At 43.9% G+C, this 19,652-nt stretch overlaps 1 protein-coding gene across 2 annotated transcripts in view; it reads right to left on the bottom strand.

Moving 5' to 3' along the window:
- Window positions 1–227: 227 nt before the first annotated feature.
- LOC139054879 (uncharacterized) overlaps window positions 228–19,652 on the bottom strand; it is a 20,469-nt gene continuing 1,044 nt past the window's right edge. For both annotated transcript variants that reach the window (XM_070532561.1, XM_070532562.1), the window contains exons 2-6: window positions 17,431–17,547; window positions 14,476–14,597; window positions 10,476–10,583; window positions 2,160–2,267; window positions 228–451 (exon numbers count right to left, since the gene is read on the bottom strand). In XM_070532561.1, coding sequence (XP_070388662.1) covers window positions 312–451; window positions 2,160–2,267; window positions 10,476–10,583; window positions 14,476–14,597; window positions 17,431–17,504 — 552 coding nt within the window. In that variant the 5' untranslated portion in view covers window positions 17,505–17,547 and the 3' untranslated portion in view covers window positions 228–311. The remainder of the gene's footprint in view (window positions 452–2,159; window positions 2,268–10,475; window positions 10,584–14,475; window positions 14,598–17,430; window positions 17,548–19,652) is intronic.

Genomic DNA, 19,652 nt, shown 5'->3' on the forward strand with positions numbered 1-19,652 from the left:
GGCCCCCTGGCCGCATAACTTATTTGGACAGGTGGTCTTCGCGTGCCTCCCAGTGCCAAATTTTAAGACAACCGTAAAGCTTTATTTTGAACACCCTGTAGATCCGTATAGCTTTGTAGCAAGTTTTCAGAGCACAGTTAAGGTACAGTACAGTGTACAGTGTGTCAAGGCACAATTACGAGTGACCTTACTTCTAGACATGTAAGAGGAGCAGCGGAAAACAAAACTCTTTTTCAAAATTATTATTGAAAGTAACGTTGGTTCACTCGGATGAGTCTGGAATCGCGAGTGAAAGCCGTGCTGGGTGCGTGTCACGATGTGGCCGACTTTTTCTTGACCTCGCGGCTCTCCACATCGACGAAGATCGCGTGACTTCCGCGGAGCGGATGCTCCATCTCGACCTCAAGGCCACCCACCGGAGCCGCGCCTGGCTTCAAGGTTCTTGTCGCCCCTGAAACGAAGAGCGTGAATGCGCTGAGAGAAAGTTAAAAAAGTTCTCTTAGCGGTAGAATTCGGGCTTTTGGTCCACCCTAAATTTTCATGAAAAGAATAGAACAAGAAGTGAAACAATGACAAAGGAATAAAATTTGTCTTCCTACTAAGTAGTGAGCCAGTGTACACATCGCTATAATCCAGTAAAAAACACTTTGCCCGTATGACATCTAGATCATGTCTCTATCTATCCGTGCACCGCTTGGGAACCAATGGGACAACCGCCACATGTCCAATTTCGAATATCCTACCAAGGACGCCCAAGGGATGTCGCATCTGCAGATGACAATGTTCTTTGCCAATGTTCGGGACATTTTTCGGCCCACACGTGAATAATTGTCCTCCCTGAAGCTTCGTGTTTCACTTTCCTCTTGACAGAGTCATGCTTTCTAATAAGTTCAAATTTAAAGGGCACACCTTCACCACGTACGTTTGTCAGCACATTGTCGTTCATGTAGCTGTAAACCATTTTTTTTTTTGAAAGAACACACGTATTCTCCAGGCCCGTGGTTCAGAAAGCACGTGGAATCATTGAAGCTCTCCACATAAAGGAAAACCATGCCCATTGCATTTCCGTCCCATCTATCAACCTGCACGATTGTGAAATCATCCTCCTCGAGAGATGTGGCAAATACTAGTAGTCTGAGGGTGCGCGATCAGACGGACTGTTCGTATTTATTCCTCCCTGTGTGCAATAAACCAGTCAGTTCTTAGTTCAGTGCCTGTCCTATCTACTTCTCTGCCTTGTGTTGCCGTTATTTTTCGCGCTGCTTTTACCATGATGGTGAACCAATTCGCCCCATTTTTACACTCTATAGTGCAGTTCAAATTACAATACCAAGCTATCATATCCGTCGCTCATGTGCACATCGTACATTTCGTGCTTTCTCGCGTAATTTACTTTGAAAACTTCAGTTAAATCAGTATGCCACTTCTGCCAGGCGGAACGCCTAGAAGAAAAGAGTGCACTGCACTTCCGCGCGCGTGCGTATGCTCTGGCCGTTGCACCTGTCACACAGCGTGTGCCGCGAACGTATATTCCTTGTAGCAAAAACTGTGCAAAAGGTTCCGACATATCCGCGCAATGTAGGCAGCATGTCACCCCCGATGTCCCTCGCGGACATGCAAGGAATGTCCACGGGACATAGAAAGTGCGACCAAACGATTGTGCGAGGGACGATCCGCTGGAAGTAGTCAACACATCGCTGAGATATCGATGTCTCGGCTTTGGATATCCAGCGAATATCCACTGGACGTCATTGCAGTCACTAGAAATGTAATGAAATATTCACGTGAACCGCTTTCGTGGCTCTGTATGTGTAGGTCTACTGCCTCAATTAAAGCTTAAGATTGTGCAACAGCCCCGAATGTGCGCGATATTTGAGTACACATAAATCAGACTTCTCGAAAGGCAACAGCATTTCATTGAAAACTGGTAAAGTGGGGCCCGTTTGCGAGCTACGCTCTAACGATTCATTCAACGCGGTGATCAGAGTAGGGTTAGCAGCGGCTGTGCCTACATGACCTTCTCTGCTATCGCCCCTTCAGACCACTGCCACACAGTGTACAAAAAGAGTGATTTTCTTTTGTGCTTTTTTTTTCGATACCGCCGGCGTTTTAGCTGTTTCGCACTCGTGAAGAACGACCAGGGCACTTTCTGGAGTTACCTTCGCGCCACTTGCAGACACAGACGTCATTCTTGCAGTACACGTCGATGACTTCCTTGTCCGGGTGTCGCTCGTCGCACAAGGGCACACATTCAGGTTGCACGCATTCTGCAAGCGCCGACAAAAAACGAAAAAAAAATACAAATAAATGAGAGCGAAAAGGGTTAAACTGCACCATAATATTTAACGGCGCTGTAGTGTAAAAAACTAATAAGTCAGTATTGTTTTAAATACACTCAGAGGAATAAAATCTGAGCGGTACTTTGTTCCCATAAAGTAAGAAATTGCTGATTTTGTATCGAACGTTAGATGAAACCTGCTATAGGATAGTCCACTATACAGCTATGCTTCTGAAATTATGGAGACCTTATATAGCAGGAACGTTAAGGTGCCTCGGAACGATTCTGAGATCATCAGTCACAGCAACCCATAAAGCTTAACGAAGCCGATATTTTGCCATTTTTTTCAAGGGAAGCTTGTATTGCCTCACTCGTGTCGGCGTCGGTGTTGCCATACGAAAAAACTCAAACCGCGCGAAAATAACAATTGCTTGCCGCAGCCCTCCGCGTTGCCAGATCACCATTCAGCCACTATCGGTTCATCATACACGCCCTATAAAGCGGGGTTTCATATGCATGAAGAAGTAGACGCAGCGCAAGGCGCGAGCCAATCACAGGCGTCCCCTTCCTCCGGAGGAGGGAAAGGGCGTGTTCGCGTGTTCGCTCACCTCGCGCCCGCCATTTCCCGCCAGTTGAGGCTCAACAGTCAGATGGGGAGGCCGCGTTTGGTTCGTTCTGCCGAAGAGCAGGCTGCGTTGGAGGGACGGCAGCGGGAGCGGGTGGCGCGTCGTGCGTTTGGCCGAAGAACAGGCGGCGTTTAATGAACGCCGCCTGGAACTCGCTCGAGAAAGGACTCGTTGTCGACGTGCCGACCTCGCCGTGCGGGAGCGCGAAGCCGAGGCGTTACGACAACGAAGAGCCGCGGATCCCGAGCTTCGCTTGCACCTCTCTCCACAGTAGTGGAAGGGCGGACAATTTTTTCTTTTTTTTTTAAATACCGTGGTGCAGTGGGGATAACTGTCTTTTCTTCGGCGGTGAACTATTATCGGCCTAGCGGACATCGGTAAACGCGAGATGTTCACCGATTATGTTATAAAATTATCTAATATTTACTAATTAGTATTTGTTTATTACCTACTCTATAAGTCTTACATTGTATTTGCTGAATTGAAGTCTGTCAGTGCATTCAGGCATATATACACTTAACCTCATCCACTAACCGAAAGCACACCCGCATTTGTCTGTTCCATAAGATTTTCTACCTAAACTCTAATCTTCGCCCCCGACGGACTCCACCAGCACCCTTCATTTCTCATCGCCCTAATCGCCAACAAAAGGTCTCAGTGCGCCATTGCAACACAGTAACATGTGCAGAATATTTTCCAAGAGATTGCAAAGAAGGGAATTCCCTATCCGCATCACTGACAAGCATCACTGATTCCATTCAATCTAACAAGGTCCTTACAACGCTGATTACCTAATTACCACATTTGTCTTTTTTCCATTAACTGACTTTCGTATCCTGTTTTGGTTCTCCGCCTAATATTATTGTTCATCAATTGTTTTATAATAAACGTTGTAAGAAAATTGTTTGCATTTTTAATATGTTTCTTCTATTGTTCTATATTCTTGTATGAAATGTGATTTGTATTCTTTCTTTATTGTTGTGAATTGCCCTTACCCTCTGAAGTGCACTCTGTACCCTGAGGGTAACATAAATAAGTAAATAAATAAATGGGAAACATAATACCAGCGTCACATTCAAGACAGTCGTCCTCAATATCTGTCACGAAAGATATTTCTGCTCCACAAAGATTTCTCCCACAGTGCGCAGCGAAAGTGTTGTGGTAAATTGAATAATCGAAGGCCAATGCAATTCTCCTCAATTCTGGGGAGCAATACCTCGTAAGTGCTGCTGACCTAAGGATCGCTATTCAGTGGACCTTCCTTGAGCACCTACCGACTTCAAGTTTGCAATTACAAGATGCTCGTCAAACGCAATTAGTTAAAAAGTTAAGAAATAAATATTAGTTATTCAGCTGTTATCACACTTTTAGTGAAACCTGAGGCCTCAAATGAGACGATGCTTAAAAAAATAAAGACCTGATAATCTTCAGCGCACTCTCGCCAAGAAAACTGTCTCTGCCTCCTTTAGTTCAGGATTTACTATAATTTGTTTGGTCGTCGTTTCCACGGCAACATGCTGCATCCGCTCGCCGCGTTAAAAAGGCGGCCACCGAAAGGTGAAGCGTGACTTCTCGCAGCGAACATTGGTCGCCCAGTAGGCTGTGTAGCGTACTGCTACAAAGCTAGATCTTTGACTAGTTCCTTGAAAAGCAAACTTCGTCAAATGTCAAGTTCAGATCAACTGTTAATTCCGTCCAGTAGGCTGAATCTGGACACACAAATCACTAAGACGTATTCAAGGATAATCTCTAAGGGTTGTAGCAATTGCAGACACAAAGTACGTGTTATAAACCTTCCTGAATGTTAATCGTTACGCGCATTGTCGAATCACACTTCATTACAAAAGCGATTAGGGTGCATTGCTTGTGTAACCATGTAAAGGTGTGCTATAATTCCTCCTGCAGAGGTCACGAGACAGGCTCTGTCAGCTCTGTCATTCACCCGCAACCACAGCTTAACCAGTTACACCTACACAATAAATTCATCTCCTATCAATCATGCCCCGTCTTACAAATATCTCGGCGTTCACATGACATCGACACTATCATGGGCAACTCATATTGACACCATCTGTTCTAATGCTTCACGCACCCTTGGGTATTTAAGACGCAACCTGAAAGCCGCATCACGAGAAATAAAAAAGCTAGCATATCTAACATTCGTACGTCCGCAGTTAGAATATGCGTCATCTATACGGCACCCTTCCCAATCATATCTAACCTATGACATAAAAACAATACAAAATCGCGCTGCTCGGTTTATAACTTACAATTACTCTCGTGATACCAGCATAACCACACTAAAACGTACACTTGAACTACCATCACTTGCTTCCCGCCGGATCATCTCTCGTCTGTGCTTGCTTCACACCTTTTATTACCATCCACACTCCAGGCATTCCTTGTTAAATCCAACCTTACGTACATCCTCTCGCTTAAGCCGCAGTCGTCCCATAGCAAACATTAACACCCGATCATCTTCCATGAACACTTCATTCTTCCCCGACGCTATAACACATTGTAACCATCTCCCAGAAGATATCGTGTTACGCACTGACCGTAAAACGTTCCGCGAAATGTTAAATAACCCCACTTCTTAAATTACAAGTCCCACCTACCCTTACTCTAACACGATGTTCCCCTTTTTTCACAATTGTTCCTGTCTTGTATTTGTTTATTGTTGTTTATTTACTGTTCTGTACATTTTTTCTAACATTGTTACAATAATTAAAGCCCTCCCTTATTTAATGCATCCGGGCCTTTAAGGTGACAATAAATGAAATGAAATGAAATGAAATAAAGTAATCCTTATCGGGGTCAGCTCTATGCAACGGTACGTGTCAGTGCACTGCACCTCTCTAAGCAGCTGCGAGGATTACGTCCATATGCGTGATGGAAAAGAATTTGTGGATCGTACTAACACCATCCGGATGGCCTTAAGTCACCAATTATCTTGCTACGTGTGTTTTTATTTGTTCGTTATTTTTTCGCCTGAACTCCTAATTAGTGCTCAAGTCAAGAAAAGAGTAGTATTTTATATACTTTGCCGGAAACTCATGGCCAACACGGGACGTTACGAGGGCGCAATAATGAAAGAGTTAGCCTTTGGGTCTTTACGTCACATGAGAGCAGTAACCATGTGCTGCAGAACAATAAGTATACCTACCGCATGCGGCTCATCATACGTCGCCACGCCCATGGATAATTCTCATATTCCAAAGTCCACCGCATAAATCTCGGAGGCCGTGCCTCTGTTTACGCGTTTCCCAAAAGGCGCACCAGGGGGTGTTGGCAACCGACAAACTCGTGCGGCGTACGGCAACACCGTCTCTTTCTCGCGTGTGTTTAGCCGCGCAGTTTTGTCTGGTAGCGTTTAAAGCAGCCAGCCTATATCTCTGTGGTTGCACGCTCATTTGGTACGCAACAGACTCAGTCATGCCCGAGCTGCAACGAGCGTGCATATATATATATATATATATATATATATATATATATATATATATATATATATATATATATATATATATATATATATATATATATATATATATATATAAAACAGCTTTAAGTTCAAAATCAGCTATAAATAAATGAACTATAAATTCAAAATCACTATAAATCAGCTATAAGTTCAAAAGCTGTGTTTATATATATAAACACAGCTTTTTGAACTTATAACTGATCTTCATCAAGCTGTTCACGATTCCATAAAAGTCGATGCCATATTTATTGACTTCAAGAAAGCATTCGACAAAGTTCCCCATTCTCGCTTAGCAATGAAACTTAGCCGGCTTAACATACATGGTAAAATTGTTAATTGGATCTCAAGTTTTTTAACCAATCGCTACCAATTTGTTGTTTCCGTAAATGATCACTTTTCCGCTTTAGCACAAGTTAAATCTGGCGTTCCTCAGGGATCCGTACTTGGCCCAATCTTATTCTTAATTTACATTAATGACATCAGTAACAACCTGACCTCAACAGTTCGATTGTTTGCAGATGACTGCGTTCTTTACAGACAAATTATCACCTCTGAAGACACTAATATTTTACAGGCCGACCTAAAGAAAATTTCACTTTGGTGCGAGCAATGGCAAATGGAAATTAATGTTTCTAAAACAAAAACAATGACATTTACCAGAGCCAGTAACGTTCACTTAAGTTCATATTTTATGAACAGCATATGCATAGAGAATGTGTCTACATTAAAATATTTGGGAGTCCATTTAACTTCTAACCTTACATGGAATGATCACATTGATGAAATAATTTCGAAAGCAAATAAAACACTTGGATTCATTAGGCGAAATTTGTATTTAGCAAATCAGTCAACTAAATTATTAGCTTACACAGCTCTAGTTCGCTCAAAGATTGAATACGCTTCCATAATATGGAATCCAAATCAGACTTACCTAATAAACAAGCTGGAATCTTTACAAAATAAAGCAGCACGCTTCATCACTAAAACATACTCTAGAACATCCAGCATCACGGCTATCAAAGAGTCCCTCCAATTACCGTCTGTAGAAACACGACGACTGTTAGCACTACTTTCCCACTTCCACAGATTGTATCATACCCCGTCATCCTTTACAGCATCCCATATCAAACCCCCACAAAAGATTTTCGCCCGCCTCGACCATCCCTTCAAAGTGCGTCCCATGTTTGCGCGTACGAATCTCCTGCGACAATCACCGCTCTTTCTAGCTATTCATCACTGGAATAAGCTGCCAAAAGAAATTGCTTCAATACGTGATCATGACTCATTTGTAAGTAATTTGAAGCGCAGTTTTACGCATGTTGCGTAAAAGCAAAATTTTATGCCTTTGACGCATTGTAAGTGTATCTACATGCTTTGTACGGAGTGTTGTTGTTGTTGGTTTTTTTTCTTCATCAATGTATGCAATTCTCTCCTTTTTTTCTTTTTATATTTTCTTGTTGTATTCGGTGATCTTTACCACGTTGTTCTATATTGCCTCACCCCCCTAATTGTGTTTGAAATACCCTGTTGTTAACCCCCCCCCTCCCCTATGTAATGCCCATAAGGGCCTTTAGGGTATCTGAATATATATATATATATATATATATATATATATATATACAGGGTGTTTCAGCGAACGCTTTCAAAAATATTTAAAAGTTGCCTGTGGCAGATATCACAATTCTAGTTTATGAGCTGGTCTACTCGAAGCGGCGGACAATACTTGCACAAAAAATTGAGACGCAAAATCGACTAATTAATAACATTCACTAATTACGTTTTAACTAATTACACGATAGCCCATATTGCAATTTACAAATTCTAGCCGTGGAGTTCGCAAGGCGGATCCACTTGGAACGAATTTTCACTATGACACCAGTTTCGAGATATAAATTCCCGAACATTGCGAAGAAATGCACTGGCGTTCCAGTTAATTTGACAAAATGTCGTTTCATGCACTGAAGCACACTAGTAACGGGAACGCCAATGTATTTCTTCGCAAAGTTCGGTAATTTATCTCAAAACTCGTGTCGTCCTGAGAATTCGTTCCAAGTGGATCCGCCTTGCGAAGTCCACTGCTAGAATGTGTAAATTGCAGTATGGGTCATAAGCTAAAAAGTTAATGAGTGAATTCTTCGTAATCAGTCGATTTTGCATTTCATCTTTTTTTTTGTAAGTAGTGTCCGCCGCTTCTAGTAGACCGGCTCATAAACTAGAATTGACCTATCCGCCACAGACAACCTTTAAAAATTTGAAGGTGTTCGCTGAAACACAAGCACTGCTAGGGGAAGCACCTCACTAGTATCCCAGTACCGATAGGAACTTATATTTGATATGAAGCTCTGCAGACTAATCTGTTGTGAACACACAAAGCGTCATATCGGCCAGTTGTGTCGCAGAAAGCGGAATAAATGTTCTGCTGCCTAAAGCATTATAAGCGTTACGCTGGCTCAAGTGGTAAAGGGGCGCTATAGTCCTGACAGTGGAGGCCCTGTACACCGATCATGCGAAATGCGCTGAGAGTCATCCCAATTACAGGATAGAAAAGATTAGCAATATTGTTTACCTTGATTTTATGCTGATAATACGGGAAAAAGTCGTCAGGCACGAAACCTAATAACGACGTAGCGTGGGTCCTTAGGTGTCCAACGCTACACCAAATCACGCTATGCATTCGAAGCGACTATTTACATAAGAGATATAGCAAAGTTTAAGCGTACTTCATAGTGTTAATGACAGTAGTACAGGCTGCTTATATTCTACTGCATTAAGTGCGAAGATTTATGCCGCGTGTTTCCTGTCGAGCAGGACACATGTGTGCATAGCGGCTCTCCCATCCATGCACGTATAAGAGCCCCTAATTCACACAGCCGTCCAACGTCCCGTCCGGCCACCGCCAAGGCACCGGTATACTTGACGAGACAGCATTTCCTCGCGGTTTTTCTTCAAAAAAAGTTGGAGGACGCTTAAGCTTCGCTTTTCAGAGTGGAACGCGACAGTATTCAAAGATCCCTGACTGCTTCTCAGCCACGCGCGCGAGCGATTGATCACCTGTGGCGAGATCCTCACGTACTACCGCAAAAACCGCCTCAAATACCCCCCCCCCCCCTCCCGACAAGTCTCTCAACAAGCATCAACTGACCACGTGGCAACTCTTAGAGACACGCACCTTTCCTACACTATCCCTGTATCGTCACGTCTACCCCAATGCCTTCTCACCGAGTTGCAAAACATGCCACGCGCCACGCGCAGATCTCGACCCCATTATCTGGGCATGCCCCGCAGCACCACACACCATCAGACGCATCACATTCAGAATCACCACGCCCGAGCAATGGGAGTCCATGCTGCTCAGTGAATGCCCGGAGGATGAAATCTGGGTTGTCCGGCTGGGCGATGACGCCGCCAAGACTCAAGGAAGGGAGGCTGAGGAAGGGAGGTTCCAGTGGGGCTGGTCTCCCGGCCCGCCGCCTCCCTTGATCCCAGCAAGGACTTTGAATCTCTCTCTCTCGCTCTCTCTCTCTCTCACGCTTCCCGGCCACCGCAGCTTATGTATCGTAATGTTTACCGGGAAATGCTGGCGGCGAACGCTAGGCACGAAGGCTAGCTTTCTGTTGGAAACGCGGCCTCTTGCGTGGGAACATCTTATGTTATTGTTTCGCACTTCTAATATTTCAGCCTGAGAAGATTTAAGATAAAAGGCGTGCTCTGTCGTTGTTTTGTTTCGTGACATTTGTTTGTGGACTATCATTCTCAAAAGTCCGAGGAAGAACTTTGTGAAGAATGTAAGGCAAGATCTGAGCAACCTTGGTGATAGAAGAACTTAAGTGCCGTATAGAATATCTGCAGCAATTTTCGCTCACAGGACGCCCGACGCCGGACGCCGACAGATGGTTTTCTGCGACACAGGGCCGTCAAGAGCATCGGCCAACGGCACCAGCGTCCCATTTTGTTTTTTCTTTAGGAGAACCGGGCGAGAAAGTGCCGTCTTTTGACGGGCGCTGATGCCTTGACAATAACGGGGCGTTTGATGGCTGTGTGAATCAGGCCTGAAAGAGAACAGAAATGATACAAATTGGACACTACTTACGCTTATGCCAGTAGCAGTGGCACATCCTGCGTTTGCATAACGACGTCAAGTTTTTCTTGTGACCATAGTCCTTGAGACAGATGTCAGCGCACGTTTTTTCTTCGCAGTCTGCACAGGAGGAGGTCATACACCATTCAGCCATGTATACGGCTAGGTTTTGCGTCTTATGCGCGCTCATGCGGTCAATTATTAGCACGTGGGGGTTGTATGACTCAGGCGGCATGTCGCTACGTCGTCTTATTACCGACTGTTACGATCCCAGATTCACGTAAGTTACTCAGGAGCGCAGCGTCATACGGAGTGACAGCGTTAAGAATGGAGTCTTTCTACACAGCCCTGTTGCAAAGAAATCCACGTGAATTTGTCATCCGTTATTACCGCTGCAGGAGCACGGCATACTACGGGATAAAAGTTAATTAGTATTCTGACTCAAGTCCGGTGCTGAAATCTCCGTCATCACAATTGGCTGGCACATGCTCTTAGATGGCAGTTCTGCAACGCAAGGCTTGTTGTCATTGTCGTTGGATACGGATTCAGGGTTGGTGAGCCAGACCTATTGCAGCGCTCTGGCGAATTGTTTAGCAAACGTAACATGATGTGTTTGAGACTTTATGTCCAGGCACCACACAAGTCATGCGGAGGTTGTGGGCTTTGCGCCCACCGCAGCAGCACTTGGCCCGTATTCACAAAAAAGCCCTCACGCTAGAATTGTTCGTAAGAGAAAATCAAGCGTACCTTGATGCTGGACATACCGATATTACTATATGAAGCGACCAGCTTACATAGCTGCTATACTGCTCGACGGTTGTTCGGCAGTTTCCACTTGCTTCGTACACGTTGGACGCTTTGAATTAAAGAAATGACAAATAAATGGAAATGAAAGTAGATAAAGAAACGACTGGCCGCAGATGGGATACAAACCCACGTCTACGCACTACACGCGCGATGCTCTTTTATTTATTTATTTATTTATTTATTTATTTATTTATTTATTTATTTATTTCAGATACCCTCATGGCCCTGCCGGCATTATTGAGGGGAGTGGAACAAGACATACAATAACACAGATAACAAGAAATGGAAATATATTCATGGGTCACAGCATTGCATATAGTTCAATGCACTGAGTTTTACAGATTTCAGCAATTGTGCACATTCACGGAAAGCTAAAAAAACGGGTAAAGAAAACAAGAACTAACAAGGCAAACTAGAAATCAGTAACACAGAGTTCATGAGGGACCACGAAACGAAGGGCACACATGTCATGAACAAGAAATGCAGACACTTAACTTTTTCTTAAAATGCTCGAGATCGGCAGCAAGGGCCACATCTGCTGGCAAGTGATTCCACTCGGATGACGTAGTTGGAATGAAAGAATTTGAGCGAGAGGTAGTGTGACAAGGTGGAACGCCTACTTTGCCTGGATGGTCAATGCGCGATGAAACATAGGTGGGCGGAAGGAGCAAAGTGTTTTTCAAAACAGGATTCAGATTGTAGATCTTAAAAAAAGATAGAGTCGTGAAATTTTTCTGCGCAATGAAATTATTGGTAGTGACAGTGTTTTTCATTAGTGCGACACTTGATGTGCGGTCATAGTTGTGGAGGATAAAACGAGCGGCACGGTTCTGAACAGCTTCCAACACAGATATGAGTGACTTGGCTTGAGGGTCCCATATCGACGCGGCGTATTCAAGCTTTGAACGAACCGGTGTTTTATAAAGAAGGAGTTTGAGTGAAATGGGTGCATTAGAAAAGTTTCTTTTATGTAACCGAGAATGCGGTCCGCGTTTCCAGTAATATAGTAGATATGCTGGTTCCAGGATAAATTTGATGTCAGATGTACACCGAGGTATTTACACGAGGTAACCGGGACTAACGAAGCATTGTTGATGCTGTAAGAGGCCGGTGGCGAGACGCCTTGACATGAACAGCGCATGGATTTGCATTTTGATGCGTTTAAAACCATTTTCCATTTAGTACACCAGTCAGTAACGCAGTTAAGATCTGCTTGCAATAAGTGGACATTATTAGTGTTTTTGATTTCACGGTATAGTATGCAATCGTCTGTAAAGAGTTTGATAGAAGATTTTATATTGTTAGGCAGATCATTAATGTACAAAAGGAATAACAAGGGTCCGAGTACCAATCCTAGTGGTACCCCTGACGTAACCGGCATTGAAGATGATTAATAATTATGGGGTTTTACGTGCCAAAACCACTTTCTGATTATGAGGCACGCCGTAGTGGGGGACTCCGGAAATTTCGACCACCTGGGGTTCTTTAACGTGCACCTAAATCTAAGTACACGGGTGTTTTCGCCCCCATCGAAATGCGGCCGCCGTGGCCGGGATTCGATCCCGCGACCTCGTGCTCAGCAGCCTAACACCATAGCCACTGAGCAACCACGGCGGGCATTGAAGATGATTGAAGACCATTAACGTGGACAAACTGCGAGCGATTAGACAAAAAACAACGAATCCATGCTAGAACATTCACGTCGATATGAAGATGAGCAAGCTTATACAACAGCAGACTGTGGGACACTTTATCGAAAGCCCTGCAAAAAAATCTAAGAAGATGACGTTCACCTCTGAACCTTCATCAAGAATGGAATAAATTTTATTGCTGAAAGATAACTGTGTTTCACAGGGAAACTGTTTCCTGAAACCATGTTGTGTAGGCGTGACGCAAATGATTCAAGAAAACCAGATAATTGAGAAAAGATTATATGCTCCATGATTTTATAGGAAATGCAAGTTAATGATATGGGACGATAATTGAAGGGTGAATGCCTGTCGCCAGATTTATGGAGTGGAATCACTTTAGCCAGTTTCCGTTCGTGCGGTATATCTCCTGTTTCAAGCGATTGCTCGCATATCTTCATAAAAAAAATTGCGGAATATACTTTAGTATTCTTCAGGACTTTCGTGATAATGTTATCAGGCCCGGAAGAAGAGGAGATTTTCAAATTGTTAATTATGTTGATAATTCCGTCATAACTTATGTTATGACGGAAAGCTTATGTTACAGTAATGTCAGGTACGGTACTTGAAAAAGCTGCACTAAAGGTCTCGTTAAGGATCTCAGCGACGTCAGTGCTTGAAATAGGGTTTGACTGAGGGTCAACGAGGGATATAAGTGACTGCTCTCGTTTATTGACACTACTCCAAAATTTTTTGGATTGCTTGGCTCTTGGCCATTGAGGACGTCTGCCAACGCAGAGAGAGACGGGAACCTCCTCAAGTTTATTTAATTGTTTTTGCCTCTGCTGTTCAAAATTTTAGGAGAACATGAAGAGCCGTCGACCTCTCACTGTATTATTAGGAGGGTAACCAATGGGCTCCATTTTTGTTAGTCACGCAACCTACTGTTCTTCTGTTCCCAACCTCTTATTCTGTTGGTTCACGTGGGTGTGACTAACTGTACCCGGTTCAAGTAAGCCAATCATCACCATTTAAGAAAGTATGAACGAGGCACGTACGTGAACCCCAGTTCGCAGATGCACCATATCAATAACATCGAACAATCTTTCGCGTCTTTCGGATGAAAAATCTCTTATTTGGCTTATCTATCGTGTACGCAATTGTCTCTTACATGTCTCGATATGCTGGCCACCTGGGCACAGAGGCATAAAATGCAAGCTTGAGGGTGACTAAAAACCTAGTGCCGTACTCGCTAAAATGTTATTGCGCTAGAACTAATTGTGATATTCGGCATATAGTTAGCAAAGGTGGTCAGGCAATTGTAAACAGCTCTTACGAAATGGAAAGCTCTGTTAATTCGACCCTTGGTCTCCGCTGCTCTAGAGCAAGTTGTCACTGAACTTGCCTTAACCTGAAAGCATCCTTGCACAGCAAACTAAATAACTCCGAAGCAAACTGTGCTGAGACAAACAGTCGTTATCTGAGCCCCACTTGGTGCGTTGGTAAACCATTGCAAAGACAAGTACGGTCGGCAGAACAATACGATGGCCACCATGCGCAACATTTCTGGCACTCACAATTGTAGAAATTGCACCGGCACGTGTCGTTCTCGCATGTCCCGACCACGGTGACGTTTATCGGGTATCCGTGGCGCTCTGCGCAGTCCTCGGTGCAGAGCTTTGTTTCGCAGGCCTGAGAGCTGCTCAGAACGATGAACGAAAGACAGACAAATGAGCTAGGATTTTGCTAATGATTGCAAGCCGTCCAGATTAACTTAAGCGCTTTAGAAGTTTGTGCTGTCGCTTATTTATTGAATCAGCTTCAGTGCGTGGCTGTTTATTGCTATTCCCATAAATGTATCGTCTTGGTACTGTCTCATTACGTGCCTCTTACAATTACGTATGTCCTTTACAATCCCATCTGTTCCATCAGGTAGAATACTCGATGAAAGGGGGCATTACTTCAACGAGAAATGGAAATACAAGTAAGCCATTAACAAAAACTCACTTATTCTCTTTTAAATAATTTTTGCGCGGTGAAAACTGCAATGCGAAAGTTGGTATTAGTGAGGTCGCTAGGTATACATGCACTTACTAGATATTCTGAGGCAGATGCCAGTTTGTAGATAGGCCGTTCTCGAATTGTGCGGCGAAATACACTGGAGCTTCAGTTAAACTTGTGCGGCACTATTTAAGAAGACGTTTCGTTAAAAAAAAGAAGATAGGTGGAGCAACAATGCATTTTGTCGCAAGTTTTACAGCGCTCATTTCAAAAATGGTGCTAGTTTCAAGATTCATTCTAAGTGAACTTGCCTTGAGAAATCATCGGCTTCAATTGATGAATGAGCACGTGCATGTTCTCTAATGTGGTTAGTTAACGTTTATTAATATAGGTTTGTTAATTAGCTAGCTATTGACTGTGATTCCTCATGCCATTGACGTCCGGCTACGCGAGTTATCCACTACAGGCAGTAAAACTATGTGCTCTCTCTCAGGGGTATTCTCTAACTGTCTAATGTTTTTTTAAAGCTACCGGTTCTGTCCGGAAAATACGGACTGAGTATAGAAAGCACACTTTATTTGACAAAATCTTTCAGTACACCTAGTTTTCTTCAAAACAAGAACCTTGGACATCGACACAGCGAGCCCAGCGAGTTTCCCGCTGTTTGTAGATGGCTTGGAAGTATTTTTTTTCTGGAATATCGGCGAGCCCCTTTGTTACGGCCCTTTGGACGTCTTCCACAGTGTCGTATCGGTGTCTTTTCAACACGCGTTTCATCCTCGGAAACAGGAAGAAATCCCAAGGAGATAGGTTGGCGCTGTATTGTGGCTGGAGCAGCGGGTTTGTCTTGTTCGGTCAAAAAGAAAAAAAAATGAGAACTCCCTGACAGCGAGCGACGTGCGCAATGTAGCGTTGTCGTGGTGCAGAACCCACGATGTTGCGATCTCTCTACGCATGCGCAAGACGCGTTGTCTCCGTCTGTGAAGAACTTTTCCACCTAGAAACTTGCACTTACGGTCGCCCCGGAGGGAGCAAATTCCTTTTGGACGATTCCCTTGCAGTCATGGAACACGGTCAGGGGACTTGCTCAGCTTAACGAAAAACTTCACCGCGTGTAGCGCTGTTCGGACGTACGCTGCCTTGTTGCCGTAACGCAGCGCCGAAACAGCACGTCTACTCGCTTCTCCTGTGTGAAGCCAATTGAGCTCGTCGCATAGTGAAACTGAAGGTTCCCACACCTTCACCCACCGCCGTTTTCCGGATCAAGCGCACGTGCGCGTAACGGCGCGACTTGTATCCTTACTTTCGGGACAGACCCTGTATTCTTCACACTGCCCCGCTGCCGAATTTGCTTGCGATGTCAGACCAATCAACTGTCTGTATTCCTAAAGTGCTCGATGCGGTAGCCGTGTTCCTAAAGATCATGACTTGTGTTCGTACGAATCGAGGTCGAATCGTGTTCGTATTGTCGACGAACTTTACTAATTTATCCATAGGCGTGTCCTTTGCTATATACATGCTAGGTACGGTGAAGAGTGTGCGACATTTGGGAGGTAGTGGTTAGCATACCCTACCTCGAATCTCTCACGAGAGAAATCAATGTGTCAAAGAGCATCACGAAAAAAGCGGGAAAATGTACGGTGGCCCACGCGCTCACATCGCCGTGTTTCGTCCGCAGACAATTTGCGCATGCAGCATGCATTACGATTCAAGGAGCGCGACCTTTAAGTGATGCTTGAATTGTCTCGAGAGCACAGTCATTATTACGCCACATGTTCTCTTCTTTTCAGTTTTCATACAATGCACTTATTTTAAAGAAGCAAGAGCCATCAATGGCAACAGGCGTGTACTAAACACAAAGTGACGGGCAATGTATTGTTGTTAAAGCCACTTAAATATTCAGTACAGCAGCTGTGGAAATTTATCCGGATGTAAAGGACTCAAAAGATCGACGAAAAAAAAAACGTCCAATATGCGCGACACATTGAGAGCGATAGGTGACCCAGTGTTAAATACTTCTGACATGCTGTGAACTGTCTCCGATTCCCGGCGTATAATGCAGCAGCAAACTCGTTCGTGGCCTCCGAGAAGTGTGCCGTTTCGATCTCAGAGGCCACGACCCGTTTCACGTGCTTCATGCTGCGGCAACACTGCGTTACCCTAGTTGCGTCTGATTAGCAGGCACTATGTGCTCGAGGTAAGAATGTTGTCCGTGGACGAATTTTTTTGGAGACCTGCGCATCTTTGCAGGTAGCGAACCTACACAGATTGGTAGCGCAACGGCAGCGCCTATATGGAGGATATGGATGCGGCTTCCACCGGAGGCAAAGCTGGCTTTTCTTCCACGTGCTTTGTTTCTCTTTTATTGACAGTTACGAGCTTTATCGTAAATTTAATTTTAATTAAAATTTACAACAATGTTTTAAAAACACATTTCGTTTCTACTATGCCTCATGGTTATAATCTGCTCCTCATGGTTGTGTCTAGACTATTATTTGAACAAGGGGGTAATGAAAATGCGTATTGCTTACGTTGTACTTGTAGCGCACTGCATTGGCACAGAGTAGAAGAGCACAAGCAGGGACACAGCCAGGAAGCGAAGCATGGTCCTGTTGCCACGGGAGTTTCCTTTTCTTTAAATTCGATGACTGCAATTGTGAATTTGTCGTTATCAATATGGAAATGCCCGGAACAATGCATCTGCACGCTTTTAGTGTGCCAGGTTCCCACGACGTAATCACGCATGAAACGTGTTCTGAGAGGCAGAACTGAGAGAGACACACTCACAGCGGGAACAGTGAACACAGTAAGAGAGATACGTCAATGTCACGCAAAAAAAAAACACACCAGAACTACGTGACTGCTCTTTGAGATTTGAATATTTGCTTCAAATTATAAGGGCGACATTTTGTAAAGACATTCTTTAAGTTCCCATCCATTCTCGTGACTGTTGTGTCAGAATTGCACCAGGAACACCAAAAGCGAATAGGCACCAACGTGAACAAGTGAGTCTGAATAGTCCAGAAAGAACTGCCAATGGCGCTAATCGTCTATATAGTGGCTAGCGAAGAAGGGGGTCAAAGGAGAGACAGATCCAAAAATGGCGGGGGACAGGCATCATCCCCGAGAAGGTGCACCGCGAAAGACCCACCTGATCCCTTCACAGACACGGGTATCGATCAGAGCGGTGGTGGACAAACAAAAAGCTTCCCCAACAAGATTAGGAGTGACATGACAAGCAAGTCGAAGGCAAGGACATGGACACAGAGGATCAGGATGAAGAGAGAGAGAGAACTAGGACGAGGTCATTCACTCGATACGCGTTCCCTTTGAAGGGAACTTACAGCCGCTGCATTCTTGACTTGTCACTGACAAAATGATCTGTTGTTATCTTTTTTTCTAGCAGCTCTGAAAATTCCCTCATCTGCCATGTCTCTCAGCATGCAACGTCATCTAGAGAGAGAGAAAAAAAGACATTTTGCTGTTTTCGTTTCAGGGCAAAGACGCAGAGAACACACACGCGCTGTAACATTAATCTCCCTGCGACTATTCTTTTTTCCCATGGAATGCTACAGCGAAGCACGAGACATTCTTCCAACAAACCGGAACTGTCATCAGCGCAAAGAAAAATAAACATCAACCTTGGCGCTTCAATTAAAAATTTTGGCGCAGCAGCAGATGAACACTAGATTGCCATGTTATAGTAAGTATACATCAATTAAAAGTCGGCGTCAAAAGATTACGGTTTGCAGGATCCGAGAAAGCGGTCACTTTCCAAGCAGTTTGTGACCGGAGATAGCAAAACCGTGACACAATGTTGTTCGCATGTATCAAGTGTACCTAACATGGACCATGTTAGGAAAAATTAAGAGTGATGCATTCAGCGCGGATAAAGTTTAATGTATCTTGTTAGCAACCTCTTGGAGGAGAGCCTACAGTATATTCTGTGCCCTTAATAATAACGTAATTAGTATCGATTAATTAACAAACATTTAATTGTTAAGTTTATGGCAAGAGTGCCAACGCAAGGTTTGTAGAGCTCATTTGAGAACAAAACTTTCAGTTGCTTGCGACGTTTAACCGTCTGCGTAGCTCTAGCCGCTCTGTTTTAAGCACGAGAAAGAAATAGCTACGCGAACGATAACGCAACGCAAACGACTTAAAATTAGGTTTTCAAATGAACGCTACAAACCTTGAATTGCTATTTTGGTCATAAAGTTAATTAAATGTTTTGTTTGTTAATTGTACCTAAATTGCTATATTATTAAAGAGAGAAAATAAGCTGGAAGCTTCTGCAGGAAGTTGCTAACATACATACAGTTGGTTTCATCCACACAGAAGGCTTCGCTTTAAAGATAGAGTCATGGTCGAGCAGAACCTTGGTTTGAGCTAGTTGCAGGGCCATAATTCTGGGTATAAGAGATTTCTCGTTCTGATTAAACTCAGTTGGAAGTTTGGCGCCCATCCTGTGTTTGTGTTCTTTGTCCTGGTCTAGGTTGCGCCGTGAATTTCTTTGAATTAGAGACGATATGTTTTCACTGTAGAAATGACCTTTGTTTATTACGGATGATTGCGCCCCCCCCCCCCTTTGTAATTCCCTACTAGGGTCCCTTAACGGTAAATAAATTATGATGATGATGATGACATCCCACGATAGTTGGAACACCCTACATACGTGGTATTTAGGGTGCAGGCTTGCAATTAAAAAATTCAATTATGGGGTTTTACGTGCCAAAACCACTTTCTGATTATG

This window comes from Dermacentor albipictus, chromosome 1 (assembly GCF_038994185.2).
Source record: "Dermacentor albipictus isolate Rhodes 1998 colony chromosome 1, USDA_Dalb.pri_finalv2, whole genome shotgun sequence".
Classification (NCBI taxonomy): domain Eukaryota; kingdom Metazoa; phylum Arthropoda; class Arachnida; order Ixodida; family Ixodidae; genus Dermacentor; species Dermacentor albipictus.